The sequence below is a fragment of the Augochlora pura genome, chromosome 8, assembly GCF_028453695.1.
Source record: "Augochlora pura isolate Apur16 chromosome 8, APUR_v2.2.1, whole genome shotgun sequence".
Taxonomy (NCBI): domain Eukaryota; kingdom Metazoa; phylum Arthropoda; class Insecta; order Hymenoptera; family Halictidae; genus Augochlora; species Augochlora pura.
In genome coordinates, this window is record NC_135779.1 from 565,972 (window position 1) to 583,333 (window position 17,362).

The following is a 17,362-nucleotide window of genomic DNA, read 5'->3' on the forward strand; positions in this document are numbered from 1 at the left end:
CCACTCTTCTGTACGAGGTCGTCGCTGATATCAAATCATTTTTCTCGAAACGAAACTCGCGTTTGAGGCCATCGGATCGGTTGCGCGGCTTTTGTCATACAGTCTCTCGCCCGCTATTGTTCCTTTGAACGTAGCTTCACATGTGTGGGTCTTCGGAGAACTTTTTTATCCGCCGATAAATTCCATTCGTCACGGAGACGTCAGACTTCGGTGGTACCCGTGACGTCGCTTATCGCTTATCGAACGATTTCCGATGCAAGTGACGAAACCAATTTTTATTGATAGCTACCTCAAACGAACTGTAAATCGTTCCCACTATTAATTTTCCATACATTTACGTTTCCTGTAACACAAATTGAACACACCGAATATAAATATTTTAATGTAGCATAAGGTGACCACTTCTCCACAGAGTTGCTAATTATTGAAATTAATAATGCTGACTAAGAATGCTGCTACGAACAAAGTAAATATTCATCGTTCGCCGTTAAATGTCTCGATCGCTTTTGTTACGACAGCCCGTCCCGGACAGATCGGAAAATGAGTGTATCCGAGTTATGTCTGTTCTACGATAGACCCGTGCTTCCGGTGCATGCATGTGGCTCCCATGACGTTCGCAAATCAGCAGTATTTATAGCGATCTGCCGGCTGTTCCGCTTTTATTTGCCACGAGGTTCCCACGCAAGTCCTGTGAAAAATCGACACGCCACAAAAACCCAGTAAGTACACACAGAACCACTATCGAGTGCGTGCAGAAAGGTCGGATTTCCGTCGTTCAAAAACTGCAGTTCTCGTTAACGGTCACATCACCCATCACGTATCGTTGTAATATTGCGAAAGTGTTGTTGAAGCGCGGCAGGATTGTGCTCGATCAATCCGGCAATCTCGCGCGGAAGTATTATCGGCTGTTCATCGTGAATTTCTATCGTCGGAAGATTAATGGCGACGGGACACCTCTCGCTCGGTAAAACGTGCAGGCGGGATAAATGGGACAGCGTAGCTGAAAATGTATTTTATCGAAGCGCCAGCGTGTCTGAGGTCAGTGGAAACCAGTAAACACGAAGCCGTCCCGTATATCATATCCTAGCTGGCTTCGCGAACATCATTGTCTCATTTAGTTTTTGTTCTTGCCCGCTGTTGCGCCGAGGTTTCTGGCGACGGACCGCGAATTAATGAGAATTCGGACTTTTATCCGCAAGGCAAACTAATTCAACTCGTTTCGTTGCTGGCTCGGTACCATAAAAATATGATGAAGTCGATGCTGTTTCTTCTATCTGCAAGCACAAATCGAGACGACGCGAATTATAAATGCGCATCCAAAGCTTCTGGCAGTCGGTTTAAATCATTAGCTGTTTGGTAAGCTGAGTACATTTCAAATTCAAAGTAGAGGCCACCTTACTTTGTCACGTTGTCTTATTTCGTTACATTCGAGAATATTTCAAATCCGAGCTATAAATACTATTTTATTGTTTAAATATTCATGTGCTAAAAGTGTCGTAAAACGTAAGATGAAATTCAAAGAAATTAATTAATCGGAGCATATTAAATTCCCCTTCCCGGACCAGTTCTTGATCATTCAAAGACACAACATTTCTATCTCTCATTACATCTGTTCCATGGTATAACCCGACTGATTTTAGTTCTGCACGGTTGTCGCGGTGAAGCACTTATCGAACGGACTCCATCGACAGTCTATTCTCGACTTCTACTCCATTCCTCCGGGTCTATTGTTGGGGCGCAATTGTTGTTTCGCGTCATTCGGTAATTTCCGCGCGTTCTCGTGGCGGGCTGAATTATTTTCAGGTTTAGAAGGAAAGAGAGAACAGGATGATCCCAGTTTCTTTCTTTGATCCCAGAACCGGTGGAATAATCTTTCCAAACATTTGTAGTCCTTGAAGGCTGATTTATTGCGTCAATTAGGAATCGATGAAAATGATGTTTGCTCGCGATAAACGGTCTCGTTCCACTCGCTCGGCGACTTCCAGCTTGAAAAAAAAGTTCGAACCATTTTCTATTCTTATTTTTCGTGGAACTCTATCGAAATTCTCGTAATTTCCCCAAGAATCTAAAAGCATCGCGATTAATTTCTGTTCGTCTATGTGTTCCCTTGCATTTTCAATGTTGCACGTTGACTTCAGAAGCGACGAAGCTCGGGACTGATTATTCAATGGTTCCCGAACACAATGAGGTCCAAAATCAATCGCGATTATCCTTTCTCGTCGATCCGACGAGCAGAAAGGTTTCTTTCTTCGTCGAAAGCTTTAGTTCTTGCTATCCAGAAAATCGTTAGCCACGTTTCTGACGTCTTGTGATCATCTACGATTGCTATAGAACGCTGCCATAGTCTGTCACATCTAAATCATTAATAGAAGTTGAAAAACGCGATACTCGAAGAGATCGTTGAACGGTATAATGGTTCCTAGTGACCTTTAGGGACTCGAAGGTTCGCGGAAATCATCGACTGATATTCTACTAATCCCGAACTCCTATTAATCCCCGATGCGAGAGTTCTACTTTGCTTGATCAGCAAATGTTTGTAGAACCTCGCATGCATCCTGTAACGTAACCGCGCGGAATCCATGGAACGCCGAGATATTAATTACTCTGTTTTCATTCAAACCGGCCGCGCAATCGGCGTTATCAAAGGAGTGGTCTCTCCGAGAATTAATACTGCCTCACCGCGATAGTTTCCGTACACACAATGAAAATCGCATCGTCACTCCTCGAGATCTACCATCTACGTGACGATAAGGTAGTTTCATCGTACTCCGTCTTGTTCTTTCCCTCGGATACGCAGAATATTACGTATCCCTTGAACTTCAAGCCTCGCGACAGTCGTAAAAATGTTTAAACGAATTCCGGGTAAAGTATCCAGCGAGGAAATTGCTCGGTAATGTCAAAGAAGTTCGAAATTCCATCGCGAACTTGGCACGTTACTGCCAAGGATGAATGTATCGAGAGAAATGAAACTCGGGAGACCTTTGGCCGACATTAAATGTTTACCGACTTTGATACTCCGCAGCGGAGGACACCATAACTTCGAAGAACCTCCACCATTCAACTACCTCGAATTCCCGCAGACAGTCTCAAAAAAATTTCGTGAAATCGAAACAATCCATTTGATCAAATATTGCGAGGCTCTTGCATTTCTTTTGGTCGTTCATACTTTTAAGAAACGCCTACTCCAATTGAAAGGGTGACACTTCCTGACCTAAAACACTAGCAAAAATTTTCGTCACGGACGAATGCCTTCGCTAGTACAAAGAGGAGAATTTCCTGTCTGTAAAGAAATTGTCCGGGAAGATTGAACTCTATTTTTGGGAGACGCGTGCCCCCGAGGCAGGGGGCGGTGTGGAACGATTAAGCGAGACGCAGAAAGGATTCGACGATAATTATTCGCCGACGATAGAGCAGGAACAATGGGATCGATGGGCTCGTCTGGCTCCTGGAAAACGAGGATACGTCGATGCGCCTTGCGCGGCAACCTTTGACATTTCGAGAGGACGGGTCGAAGTTTCCACCCTCCTGGCCTAGGTGCCCGTAGGTACCTACAGCTTTCCGGCAGCCAAACATCCGGCCGAAATCGTGTAGGTACAAAAGCCGGCCGAAAAAGAAGAAGAAGAAGTAGAAAAATAAGAAGAAGACATTCAAGTAACTTCTCGACTGAAAAGTCGCGACGACTCTCTTTTGCTTTTCTTCCAAATCGCGGCGGGGAAGAGATTAATTAGAAAGTTCCACGGAAATCCTTCGGCTCCCAACCAAATTAGGAATCCGTGGCGAAGCAAGGAACTAGGTCGATAGAAACTTTTTTTTCCCACCCCGTACCTCCCTTTCAGCAAATGCTCCAATTTAAATGTAATTGGATGGCGGATACAAAGACTCGAAATCACGTTAGCATGTCTATCGAATCCATCCACTGAAATTCCTTCGTTTCTCGTACAGGTTTGCGTTTTACAAGCCCCCCATTTTTTTTACCGATGAGTCTTCACTTTGTTACTTCCGTATATTTTATCTTGCGAATGCGCCCGAATATTTGCTTCTCTTCTGATTTAATGCCATTCTTATTGGCAGATTTCCTGCAAGGCTGTTGATTTTGCTAGTCGCATATTCGCACGGACGACGTTCATCGGAAGATCCCTCGTTATATGAACATAATAAAAACGCTGCCGCTTCGTCTCAATTTATGAAACACTAAAAACTATCCATAATATTTCCCCAGGAAGTAATCTGCAGAGAACCGAGCACACAAGTGCTTCGGGGTGACCCATCGCAAATGCCAGGGCGTAGTTTCATAAAAATTCTTCATCTACGGGGGGAGACATTCGTAAAATACGGGGCGAGTTCCTCGAGGCAAGAATACGACGGAGACACTCGGCGAGAGCAAATCGCCTTATTATGAGCGGTGGATCGCCTAGACGGAGTCTTCCGAGATCGATAAATTCCTCGAAACTGGAGCGAGACCGCGCGGCTCTTTGAAAATGTTGCGCTTACATTCGGTCGCGCCGGTTACCGTTGATAGGTCGAAAGATTGGATCAAGACCCAATTTACTTTGCCGCACACACCGCCCCCGCGAAACGCTAGTCTGCACGGGACATGTTTCACCTCCGGCGGCCAGGTACCAAAATGTCAGCCACGAGCTACACCGTGTATCAGTTCCTCTGTTCGTGCCTAGAAAACCGTATCTCTCGCTGCCGAACTGTTCTCACAGCTGGGAACTGGGACGATTCTCGGTTTTGATAAAACGAAGAGGCCGGGAGGACAGGTGCGAGGTTCTGATCTACAGGTCCCCGCGATCCTGCGATCCAGCGTTCTCTCTCGGACGACGAGAAGAAAAAAAAAGTACGCCGAGACACACACCTGAAGAGGTATCGATCAATTATTTTTAAACACACGGTTTTTCCGGGACTAACAGCCGCGGAGAGTTCACCGAACCCGTCGATATATTGACTCGGTACAAATTCTATAAGAGGATTATATTACCCTGATTACCCGCTATCGTATGACTGCCTCGCGTTAACTGCTTTCACAGATCATTATCGGCAGGCTGCGTTACGCTGACATTGAGCTACGTCGTGGGCTCTATTCTTGTGCTCAGGTCTCAGGGGAGGTTTAATGAGCAATAAGCTTAACGAGCGGTGCATCAGGTAAAAACGAATCGAATTAATGCGTCCGCTGAAAACGGGGTCACCGGTGACCGGCGCTAAACTCGATGATAACGATTCGTCGGTGACCGTACGGTAATTGTACATCTAATCGGACGAGCAAATACAAGTCGACTTCTTTTGTTTATTGGGGATGGGGACACGGGTGATCGCGTGATAATTAAGGAAATTTCATAAGTTAACTGTGACGGAGGCCCACCAGAACGCGAGGTAATTAAGTGATTTTATACATTGTGTTGCTTAAATAGCAAGGAGGTCGCCTATGACCGGCAGTAGATTAGTCAACATCGGATAATCGCGTTGGAATTAATTAAAAAAGCGTGGAATACATCATTCACTGTTTCTTTCAGTGGATCGACAACTAAATTATGCTTTGCATATTTTGCATTCGTTACAGAGATATGCATATAGAACGTCCTTCCGTACAACGCGTTGATCTGCGGTTACAGCTCAGACAGTTTTGTTCAGTGGTAGATAATGTTTAATTGTCCGCTTATTAGTGCACCATTAAGCAATTAATCGTGGCGTGGCCGCAAAACCGTTGGAAAAGTAAAAGTTTGTACCTCGAAGTTCAAATTCGATCGATCACCCAAATTGGTTGACGTCACTAGTTACGTCACATAGACGAAGATGGAGAACGGAGGGCACGACGCAAGTCGCGCCGTCAGGTGTACAGCGGGGTTCTCTAAACCCCCCAAATAATGGTACATTACGATGGCAATAAACCGTCATCTCGATAAATTGATGGCCTACGTCGCAAACATTTATTACCATGACATTTTCCCTTGATTGTTCAATGACACCTTGGTTCATCTTCCGTTAACCTTGAACTGCATCTTGAACCAACGATACGATTTTCTATCGGCCGAAAGAAAAGAGGAATGTAAATGATCGCAGAAGAGAAGCCGCGATATGAATATGGCAAATGACGAGTCCAAAGAACATCGCTATTGCTTGAATAGGCATTGAAGAATGTAAACACTATGACGATAGTATAAATATTATGTCGATAGTGTAAACATTATGATGATAATGTAAAGGACCCTGGAATATTCACAGAAGCTAAGAATCCTTGAATATTAAAGAATATTAAATAATGTCAATTGTGATTAACTTAAAACGAACTACATAAACGGACGGACAGTAAACGTGACTAGCATAGTTACATCGCAGAATCTTACTTTCAAATGCTATTGCTATTCCCAATAAAATAACATTAAACTGAGAATTATTTCTATCAGATTACTGTATGAAAACGTAATTATGCATTGACATGCAACTTGACAATAATAACGCTGTACCTTATAAATGGAATAGTATCGTCGTTTGAAACTGACACCGGCGCAACGCACGTACACTTTTCTCCCTTACTGTACATGAATATAGTACATGCAAAAATATTCGCACAGAAGAATGACGATTATTCAATTCAGCCCTCTTGCTCTCGTAATCGTTCAATAAAATTCCAGTAAAACTCGTACAAATCGAATTTCGTTGACTATCAATCTCAGTTCAACCAGGTGTAAAAATGACCTACAAAAATCATATAAAAAAAATCAACGTACGTGTACTGTCTGCGTGGACAAACACTTTTGTGGCCCACTGTACATTTTCCGTAAAAAACGGACAAAGGACTATCTGATAGTTACATAAAACCAGGATGCTCGATGCATGAAAATAGATAATCTTCTCTATGTGGCCGGCGTTTTTGTATAACCGGAAGCACGTAGTTGGCAATAGATCTGACTGCTAAATTGTTTGAAAAAACAAATCGATCACGTTACGTTGTCGCGTGCATGCACATACATACCAATCCGTCGTCAGGATTCAATCAGTTCTCTTTGTTTCCTTCGTTCTCTGGTACAATGGTGTATCACGTATGCACGCACACACGCGCCAGCAATCATACGCAACTACCGCGATTATCCCATTGCGAGGTGTCTATCGTTTTTGTCTAGTTAATCCTGACAGAGACAGAGAGAAAGATATAGAACGGCTCTTCCTCAATCAGTAAAGCAGATTCAACCAGTTCTACGGTGTGAGTATCGACGCACTTGTTCCCGCGTGTGCAGTGATCCAATTTAACAAGGTAACTAGTATTTTCTAGATTTTTCGGACTATCGTGATTAATCGACGATTACTAGCGCACCGATAACGAGGCCTGTCGATCGAACATCTTTCTCATTCTTCGAAGGATGGTTTGTTATTCGACGAAACAGATTCATTGTTAGTTGTCACGAGAAGAGGAGGCGCGTACCATAACATAACCCGAACAGCTGTTACGTGTCTTTTCGCTTCGGTTGCAGGCCCTGATTTCTGATCGCACTGATTTCGCAGCGTCGCAGTTCAATGCTTCAGCATTTGAGCGGAATAAAATTGAATTTCGATAATAATGCGATAAGGCGTTGCGAATCATCGGAAGTTTCAGCCAAGTTCTAAAATTATTGAATCGTTGATATTATGTTAAAAGATATATTGTATTATTCGTATAACTTACAATTGAATGACTCGATTCATACCGTTTATCTCGTGACGAAATGAATATTGCACTATTTAATACATCTCCGTATCGCTAGGGAAATTCGATAGATCGCTGAAATATCGCACTGTAGGTTGCAACGATTTAAATCATCGAGATCGATCAACGAATTCAAATACGATGACGGTTAATCGAAGATGTCTATTAACCCTCGTAAGCTCCTCGCGAAATCCTTGAATTCTCTATGATTGGGCTGCAACTTGTTTGTTTAATTTAACCAGTTCGGTCTAGTTCGTAATATCATATTTTGAAGAGCGGAACGATCGAGTTGAGTCGGCTTTAAAATAAATCTTACGTAAAAGAATGTTTCATGAATTTTTGAGAAGTGCGAACGGGATCCAGATGTTTCTCAATTTTTAAGCGTACGCGAAGAAACTTTTTGGTGACGATTGACGGGAATGACATTTGCGATCGGAACAGCTGTTGTTACGTTTGTTTTCGGTGAGTTTGCAGTTGCAGGCCCTGCCTCTGACCGTGTTCGCAGCGTCGCCGCAAGAGCGCGGCTTAAGCAACTCAATAAAATCCAAAGAGCGCCGGACGGGCGGTGTTCCGCGAAGCGTGATGAGTTTGACAGCTCCCGCGTATCGTGGCTCTCTCAAAAGCAGAAAATAAGATCGATGTCAAAGATGCGGCCACGAAGAGATCCTTAACGCGTCTCCATACACATCCACGTAAGACCGTCTAATATGGCAGAATGGCTGGGCATAGAATCCTCACGCTGATACTCTTCCTGGCAGGTGAGCAACCAAGAGATAGAAAGAGAGAGGAGAGATTCGCTCAGCCGTGAGCGCACCTGCCGATCAATGTGACACACCGACCGTTCGGTGCTCGTGCGCTTGCATACGTGCACCGTGCGAATCGGGCTAAGTACACGATCGTTACCATTCAGGGTCGAGTTATGCAAATTTCACTAAGTATCTTGTTTTTTCCACACACACTACGATCTGACCCGCGAAGATCTGAGCTCTAGCGTTCCGGCGAGTCCATTGATCGGTAGAACGTCGATTCTATATTTCCGTACTCGATCTATCAGACGCATGTCACTCGTACCTGTTTAATGTATATAGTTGATTAATTCGTGTACAGGATGTACAGTTTGTTTATGAAAAACCGTGCAACACGCTGTAAACATACGGGCACATAAATGATGCGTCACGACTAGCATACCTGTCATCCGACACGATTCTTTTACTTTTCGTTTTTCATTTGAGAAATGATTTGTCAATTATAAATTTACACGTTATTTGTAGCATTTTACTATAAATTAGCTGTTTAATTTGTTAACGACTTCGAACAATTTTTTAAATTATTGTTTCTTCTATAACTAAAGTGTATGCAATAATGAAACAAATTTTATTCTGTGGAATTTTAATGTTTTTACAATAAATAACATTCCATATAAAATGTAATTATTTATACAATAAGATCATTGTAATTCTTAATATGTATTATGTATAATTATGGTAGTTAAAGGCCTTGTTATGATCTCCAGCATGGCAGGAAGCAGTGACTTTAGTGCCAGTGCATTTTGTCGCTGTAGACGTTGGTCAGAACTTGACTTTACCTTGTGCAGAAGAAGATGCACTACCACAGTCAGGCGGATCTGTTGGGGTGTTGTGGATAAGAGAAGGACGCGAGGATGAACAAATTGGACGACTAAAGGTTGAGTCTAATGGAGCTTTGGAACTTATCAATGTTAGCGCGGATGATGCTGGGAACTATTCATGCACCTTAGATGATGATCACGATGCTGTCAAGACTAGGATTAATGTACAAGTTAGAAGTAAGTTATTAAATGTTTACTAATATCTACAATGTAATTTCCAACATTCGTATTATTATTATTATCTTATTTTTCAGCTCCTCCTCCAGCTTTACATAACGTATGGGTAAAACCATCCACAATATTGGCAAATATTCTTTGGGAAGTAGCTGGCACAGGTGGTTATCCTATCATAGATTTCACTGCCGAATATCGTCTTAAACCGAATGTGGGTGAAGAACCAGAAGACTGGAAGCCTATTGTTCCAACGCACATTCCACCAAATTCTGTAATTTACACTATCTAACAATGCAATATTCATTTCATGTTGCCGGTCGTTAATTAATTTGCCTTGAATGATTTTGTAGAGGCAAATTGATGTCTATCACTTGGTGCCAAACACGACGTATTCTTTCCGAGTGTGGGCAACAAATCAGCTGGGAAGAGGAGAGATCGTTGAGGTCGAAGGTCACACGCATCACAGTGTCGAGGAATTAGGTACAGATCTAGCGCTTAACGAATTCACAGAGTACGACTCTGCATGTGCAGAATGTATTATTATTTATAATTGACGATTATTTCAGAACTTGCAAGACATCTCTTATCAGGTGTAGAAAATTTTGACACTCGTGTCTGGGTGGCAGCGGTAGGCATAGTTATGGGTACACTTATGATTCTTGGTATAGGTACTTGTTACCTCCTCTATCGTGAGTGCAAAGTACCCTGTAAGCATTTCCTGGTAACTTTATCTAAGAGCTTTTGCTTCTACTCTTTCTCTTTCATGCTATTTATTTCTGCTGAGGAAACTCACTTCCGCGCGAGTAAATTCGATATAATACTACAATGTAATACTGTTTAATTCTAATAGTAACTACAAACCGTGTAATGCATTCTATCTAATGAAGAAGATCTGCAGCAGAAACGATAGCATCACTAACCACTTGACTTATCTATGGCCCTGATCTCTAGCTTTCTTTACATCAGCCATTCTCCTTTTAATCAATTTAGTGCTATTCTAATACAGAACCAATTATTTTCCACTGATATTTCCCTACTGCAAGCGCTCTGCAAATTTTATTAGCATTTAACAAATTTTCTAGTATCTTAACTTTTAAAAACTTACTAGCATCTTAATAAATCTATCATACCATGTACCAGTTTAACAATAACACTTTCCTAACTTCTGCACTGAACACTTTACAACATAAAGCACTAAATTAATTTATAACATATTTTTACCTTTTTCTATACAGTTTGCCTGACAGTAGCACCTTCTACACTCCTCATACGAATGAAACCTGAATCTCTTACGAATAGATTTCATCAGCCACCAAACTTACTATCTATTTTATTCACCAAGGAATTTCATTGTCCTCTTTGTTACTAATTTTTTTGTAAAATATTTTGTGTGTCCGATATATAAGCTTTGGTGGTTTGTATAAAATTTGGTATGCAGAATGATTAGTGTAATGAATAGAAAGTATTGTAATAGTGATAGAGCATTATGGCCTAGATAATATTATGTGCTATTAGTGAATCTTTGACTTTACTAAATACAGGTCAAAGGTAGCACATACATTTGCTGGGTAAGCAATGCGTTCACTGTACAGATTGAATTCCAAATGTTACCTTATAAACTTTTGTTTTTTTGAGATATATATATATATATATATATTACAAGGATGTTTCTTGATCTAATATATATGTAGCCCAGCAAAATATTGGTAAAGGGAGAGGGTAGAAGCTAATATAACTCGTGGCCTAGACCAATGAAAATTAATCTCCGTTCCCGAATTGCAGCGCAGCTGGAGGAGCAGGAAGTGATTGAGCTGGTTCCCAACATCATTCTGAATCCAGGATTTTTCGACGAAAGAACAGAACACATTCCGCAAGACGAGAACTTCAATAACCAAACGACGACGCGTCTGAACAATAACAGCGTCGTGCAACCTAGGCGACTTTAGTAACTAAATACTTAGGTTTTTGTGGCTTTTTTTATTAACAAGTGGCTTGAGCACAATTTATGTGTCACCTTAAACGTAAGTAATATGAGAATTACCGAAACGATGGCCTCGAATAACCGTTGTAACGATTTGAAAGCACTTAGCGAACCAGGTAAGCGATGAAACTTATACCATCATCGCGAACACCTAAAACCTGTTTTGCGTTTGTAATCAGAATAGTCGAGGAAATCGAGATTCTGTACGCTCTGAGCGTAAGTTGCGCGAAGGAAGTTAAATTTTTCACTTACAATACAATGTAAAGTGTTCAAAAGCGTACGTAAAGACTCTGCTAGGTTTTGTGAAATGGAGTAGCACATTTTTGAGGAAGTTTACCAGGACGTTCCAACACTGAAATTCGATAATGTTATTGCTCATTGGTCGAGCTTAAAGTAACGAACTCCTGTAAGCCAAAAGGAATATTCTTAGTAAGACTGTAATTCTAAGAACAAAGAAACAAAAAATTTTTTTGTGAGAACCGAAGTCATGCAAACATTAATCTTAATATCGAACAACGCATTCATCTTACATTCTGCATGAATCGAAACGTCTTTTGTACGCAATTATTTTTAGCTGTTACCACCGAGAAAAAAAAATATGAAATTTTAAATGGACAATATCATGCAGAAAGTAAGATTTTTGTCCGCAATACAAATCATTCGATTGAACAGATTTTGTCAAGTACGACAAACGAAGGCTTGCTTACTGCCGTTTTAAGGTGTGCAGAAGTCGTTGGTAAAAAAGTTCCTTTTTTGTGTCTTTCTAAAAGTTATTGTTTATTTATTGTTGTTGTAAGAGCGCGTTTGTTTTTTAAGAATATTTTAATAATTTCTTTCTGACAGAGAGCTTAAATGTTGACATTGAAGCACATGTTGTATGTTCTTTCTAGGGAAAATCCTGTGATTCAGAAATTGTGCAATTGTAAAGACCATAGTACTCTAACTGTAATGATAATTCTACTATGTTAACGTTATTTATAGCAATATGCTATTTCCCATACTTTGAACTTTGCATGTGATCGATCGAACATCGTCTAATGCTTCAACATGCTTTTGCACTACCTTAACAACAAATGCAATACTGCTATTGAATTACTGATAATGTGTAAAATCAAATTTCATCAAAAGAAATTCTTAACAGATAGCACAATTCCATAATGAATAAGTTCCAGTATACAGTGTTAGGAAAAAGCGAACAAAAATCCATTAGTCTCCGTGATATCGAGCAATTACTCTTGGAACACCGTGTATTTCGGTTGAGAATCATTCCATTCGTATTAGCAGTAAATATAGGGCAGAGGTAGAATAAGTTAAAATATTTTGGATATCATCTTTGATAGGATCACGTTTGATAATCGATCATCGAGACAAGTCTTTTCAGAGAATATTCATTCGTAATGAAACATAATATCATCCAACACAAATCACATAAATGAAGAAAATATTAACGTAGTCAATCAATAAGGTTGATGATTTCGATAAGAGTTCTTCCTGTACAAACAAATATACAATTATTTTCCACAATTTACACGTAGTACCATATCAGAATTCGTCATTACGTAAAATTCATTATGATAGCATTATGTAATGAGTGCTTAGCGAAAATGCTACTTTTATTTAAAAAAAAAAAGAAAAACAATTTTTTTCAATATTTATTTTTAACAATTTGAAAGGAATTCTTTGCATAAGGAAAGGTTCAAAAGGTTGTGTAGTTTTGTTTCGTTGCTATTTATTAAAGCACTCCAAGTGATGAATATGGAAAAGGTTGTGGAAATTGATTCTTGTCTGTATTAGTCTTTCATCCGTTACTAGTAAAGCTCATGTTGTCAGAAACATAATACCTTAATGATTCTACTTAATACAAATATGTAAGTTAAAAGTCTTGCTTTTTGTCAATACGAGGAGAGATGACAGAAAGCAAATTTGGTGCACGCAGGTTGTATAAAAATTGGTTGTGCGTTGTTACATTGAGGCTTCATGATCTGTTCCTCCCTTCTACGTAATCTAATTAGGGGTGAACAGATTCAGTTCGGCTTCGTACTATGCACTCTGTGTTGTGAATGGTATATATATATAAATATTCTATGCGCTAATGAAAAATAATATGATAATAATAATAATGATAACGATATAAATATATATATTTATATAGCCGAGGCATCATAATATTTTAGCTATAAGCAAAGACAATTTTTTATATAACTAATGATTACGCCGGAACGCAATGATAATATTTATCTACATATTCATATAGGTAATTTTGTGCTATGATATCGAGCTTCAAGAGTGATCTGATAGGTTTGCTCGTTAAGAATATCTCATGTAGAGAATCATGTTCCTCTTTCCTTTTAGACGAGTCGTATTTTGGATTCCTACTTTGATAGAGTTTTTACAGTGAAGAACAAATTGTTTTGTCAAATCTTTTATCAACGGTATATACTTTTTGATAAATTCGTAGTATATGTACGATTGATACAATACATTTTTCTCCATAATGACATTAGCATTGATTTACAGGGATTTACAGAGATTTACAGAGTTCAGTATTTACAATTACTTCATGACTCGACACTTCATGTCTCATGCACATTCTCAACTATGAATATAATCACTTATTTCTGCTGACATATATAACAATAGGTGTACTGTAAGTTAAATGTTTAACTGTCTCTATCAAAGCTATCTGGTGAAGGCATAGGTTTTACATTTAGTGGCATTAACACGATGCAGCCTGATAAAAAAGAAGTATAAATGTAACTTGGTATATAAAGCGAAAAATTATTCTTATAACTACCAGCTGCTACAAGAACTAACAATAATGCTTAGTCTTCTGTGTTTAGAGGTCTGCCATTGCATACCGTAAAAGATCTGCATATCTACCTATGCAATATAGGATGTTCACAAAATGACTTTTATCATGTTAGGAATACAATCAATAAAGTAATATCATTAAAGGCAATATTATATAGTAAGGTAACGATGACGGTCTCTTTTTTGATAGAATGAATAGTATTTTTTTAGAAATCATGGAAAATGACTCTCTCTTATTGTTTTCATAATTAGAAACTCCAAAATTAGTTGTCATTATATTAAAATCAAAAGCGCAACACTGAAACTGATCCTTTATAATCGAATGTTTTTTTATCTTTTTATATCGAAAAGCTGTTCTGAAGCCCTCACAATGTAACATAGATATATATTTTTATGAGGTAAATCAAGATTATATAAACCGAAATCTATACCTACAGTAATAATGGCAGATATTTTGCGTTTATACTACCAGAAAAGAATTTATGATCTGTAGAATTATTAGTTTAAATTTTCATTTTATTTGTTCATCATTTCTCATATTTTTAAAACGTGAAGCTATGAAATGCAACATGTGCATAGCGTTCATCGTTAAACATCTGTACTTGACGGTAATGCATTAATATATTTACTTCACATAGCACGCTCATGTGAAATATACATATAATAAGTACATAAAGCACTAGACCATAGAATAGTATAATGGTTGCCAGTAGCACCATGGATCGTCCCTACATACATATTACCTGCCGATGACATACCAGAGAGAGAAAAAAACGCAACGTGGTTTTTACAAAAAGCTTATGCTATTTGTGTTTTGCATGTAAGATTTTTATATGATACGTATTTGCAAACAAAAGCAGTTGTAAATAACGACATGATTTGAAAAACCTACTTTTTGTAAAAACTACACGTCTGTCGTGTCATTGTCTATTAGAGTAATAATATTAGTTTTATACCTTTAACTTAAGTGATAGTAAATGATATTTATAATGGTAATTAATTGATGGTATTCACCTTTGTATTAATTCTCAATTAAGTTATATGATATTATGTGCGATCTGCGATCCAAAGTGTTTTTTCATTGTTTCTTGAAATGATGAAACTAAGTGTTTATTTTATAAAAAAAAAAAAGAAAAATGTGAAAGTAGGTATGAAGCAAAATTTGTATATACTGTTCGTGCATTATTGTTTTGTTTCTATATTTTGTATAAATTGTTAAAGAGGAATGCTTCATTATACTAATTTCTTTTATTTATGATAAATATACTGTGTCGCTTTATTGTTATTTAATATCTAATGATACTCCACATACATATAGTATTGTTCACGCTGAGTCAGTGTTAATATTAGTTTTAAACTGTTGTACGAATTCATTCTATGGCCATTATACATGGCTATAGAGTTTAGAAAAGAGGTTTCCTGACATGTTCACAGTTTGTTTTACAAACTATATACAATGCACATTTCATCACGTACAAATCCTGTATTAGAAAGACAAAAAAAAATATGGAAAATGTGTAATAATGCTTGATTTAAGAGTTGTTTAAATATTTTTGTGGGAAAAATAAAGAAAGTCAAGGTTGTGCTTGAATATCTGATACTATCATTAGTTAGAGTATAGCTTTCATACTACAGATAAAGACATTAGTTACATATCAGAAAATCATTTTATTCAATTTTACACTTGCATTTATGTGCTGATAGCAACACTGCTTTAAAACATTTTTAGGGGAGTAGCATATACTCTCATTCGTATAGCAAAAATGGAACTATTATTCATTTTGATCATTTGTTAGTTTGTTTTCCTCGTCAAATAATGTTCATTATCAAACAGCAATCTGAATGAGAAATACAAGTAGTACCAGAACTTAAGTAAATATTTTTCTTTCAGTAGAAATTTGCTGATTCTTTCCATTACATTACTATAGCAATGACTTGACCAATATACTTAATGATACTATATGTACTACATGTAGTTCTAATTCTACATTTTTATCACAATGGTTGTCACAATGGTTGTCACTATAATCACTGCATTTCATATAAGAAATCATACAGATTTATTTATAAAAATCATTAATAATATGGGTACAATAAATAATCATTCATAACAAATGACTGTTATTTATTTTTTTTATTGCATTTCTTCATCATTACCTGATTGTGTGAAAAGCAAAGCTTTTTCAATATCCAAACATATTTTTTTTATATTATTTGGAATAGTATACTCTGCAGCTAAAATAGCATTAGCTACTGCTATAGTCTCCTGAATAGTCCGTGCTTTCACCCATACTCTGCCATTCATTCCAGCAGCTACTTCAAATGCCTGACTACGTGCCAGCATGTTAAACAGTGGAGAACTCTGATTCAGTATCTTTCTAACGAGACTCAATGAACATGTGAAAAGCATGCCATCAGACTTTAGAACACCTAATTTTTTCTCTTTGCCATGGGAATCTACACATACAAGTTCTGATTCCATATCTTTGCTGGCAACCAAAAGTTTTGCAAAAACAAGATCCCCAACTTGTAGATCAGGACGGTTCTTTTTCGTAGCACCTTCAAAAGCAAGGTACGAAAGAGATGCTTGTTCGCTAGCCCCTATATCTACTTTAAAAATATCACCACCCTTTTGAGTGACAATACCCACAACATTTTCACCACGATTTGGTACATACCTTAAAAAAATATATAATTATTAACATAATCATTTGATGAATTTAATAAACAATAAATATTTAAACATTTTTTTCATTTTTATCAGTCAGTACAATAATTAACAGGGGCACAATTTTCAGGTATATTTGAACGTAGTACATCGAAGTTTCAGGCATTGTTTAAAAAATGAATAAACATTACCGTTTCTGGTAGCTGTCTACATAGTACACAGCCGGATTCGTCTTCTTCAATATTCCCGCCTTATACGCAAAAACCATATCAGATTCGCGACGGAGACCCGGTCCCAAAATAATTGTTTCCTTTTTGTTAATCGTTGCAATATCCTTTACGACGTCACCAGGCATAGCAACATCTCCCACGCTAATTTCCATTATTGCTTCAGGCTAATAACTTCTTGCGACAAATTCAT

At 38.2% G+C, this 17,362-nt stretch overlaps 3 protein-coding genes across 13 annotated transcripts in view; 1 reads left to right on the top strand and 2 right to left on the bottom strand.

Annotated features, from left to right (window-relative positions):
* Positions 1 to 6,597, bottom strand: part of Rdgb (retinal degeneration B) — a 28,107-nt gene extending 21,510 nt beyond the window's left edge. For all 4 annotated transcript variants that reach the window (XM_078189536.1, XM_078189540.1, XM_078189537.1 and 1 more), the window contains exon 1: positions 6,465 to 6,597. The gene's annotated coding sequence lies outside the window, so the exon portion shown is untranslated. The remainder of the gene's footprint in view (positions 1 to 6,464) is intronic.
* Positions 668 to 15,559, top strand: LOC144474569 (contactin-1). Of its 8 annotated transcripts, none has more exons than XM_078189569.1 (7): positions 668 to 719; positions 8,149 to 8,439; positions 9,195 to 9,485; positions 9,563 to 9,753; positions 9,833 to 9,962; positions 10,049 to 10,189; positions 11,265 to 15,559. In XM_078189569.1, the coding sequence occupies exons 2-7, from the start codon at positions 8,397 to 8,399 to the stop codon at positions 11,426 to 11,428; spliced, it is 960 nt and encodes a 319-aa protein (XP_078045695.1). In that variant the 5' UTR covers positions 668 to 719; positions 8,149 to 8,396; the 3' UTR covers positions 11,429 to 15,559. The 8 variants fall into 8 exon arrangements, with proteins under 8 accessions (XP_078045695.1, XP_078045698.1, XP_078045696.1 ...); XM_078189572.1 differs by having other exon boundaries at positions 684 to 719; positions 8,156 to 8,439; XM_078189570.1 differs by lacking the exon at positions 668 to 719 and adding an exon at positions 2,486 to 4,866.
* A 617-nt stretch (positions 15,560 to 16,176) lies between these two features.
* On the bottom strand, positions 16,177 to 17,324 carry Rrp40 (exosome complex component Rrp40). Its single transcript, XM_078189576.1, has 3 exons — positions 17,134 to 17,324; positions 16,432 to 16,952; positions 16,177 to 16,305 (listed from the first exon to the last, which is right to left on the bottom strand). Exons 1-3 carry the CDS (start codon positions 17,322 to 17,324, stop codon positions 16,259 to 16,261), a joined length of 759 nt encoding a protein of 252 aa, XP_078045702.1. The 3' UTR covers positions 16,177 to 16,258.
* Positions 17,325 to 17,362: the final 38 nt, after the last annotated feature.

What these genes read in the sequence shown, in the direction of transcription:
- Rrp40 (XM_078189576.1), bottom strand. Translation starts at nt 17,324, where the DNA reads ATGGAAATTAGCGTGGGAGATGTTGCTATGCCTGGTGACGTCGTAAAG. An exon ending in GTAGACAGCTACCAGAAACG is followed by an intron (nt 16,953 to 17,133) that starts GTAATGTTTATT and finishes TATTTTTTTAAG; the next exon opens with GTATGTACCAAATCGTGGTG. An exon ending in TTTGCTTTTCACACAATCAG is followed by an intron (nt 16,306 to 16,431) that starts GTAATGATGAAG and finishes TATGAAATGCAG; the next exon opens with TGATTATAGTGACAACCATT.
- LOC144474569 (XM_078189569.1), top strand. Translation starts at nt 8,397, where the DNA reads ATGGCTGGGCATAGAATCCTCACGCTGATACTCTTCCTGGCAG. An exon ending in GCTGATACTCTTCCTGGCAG is followed by an intron (nt 8,440 to 9,194) that starts GTGAGCAACCAA and finishes TATGATCTCCAG; the next exon opens with CATGGCAGGAAGCAGTGACT. An exon ending in GATTAATGTACAAGTTAGAA is followed by an intron (nt 9,486 to 9,562) that starts GTAAGTTATTAA and finishes CTTATTTTTCAG; the next exon opens with CTCCTCCTCCAGCTTTACAT.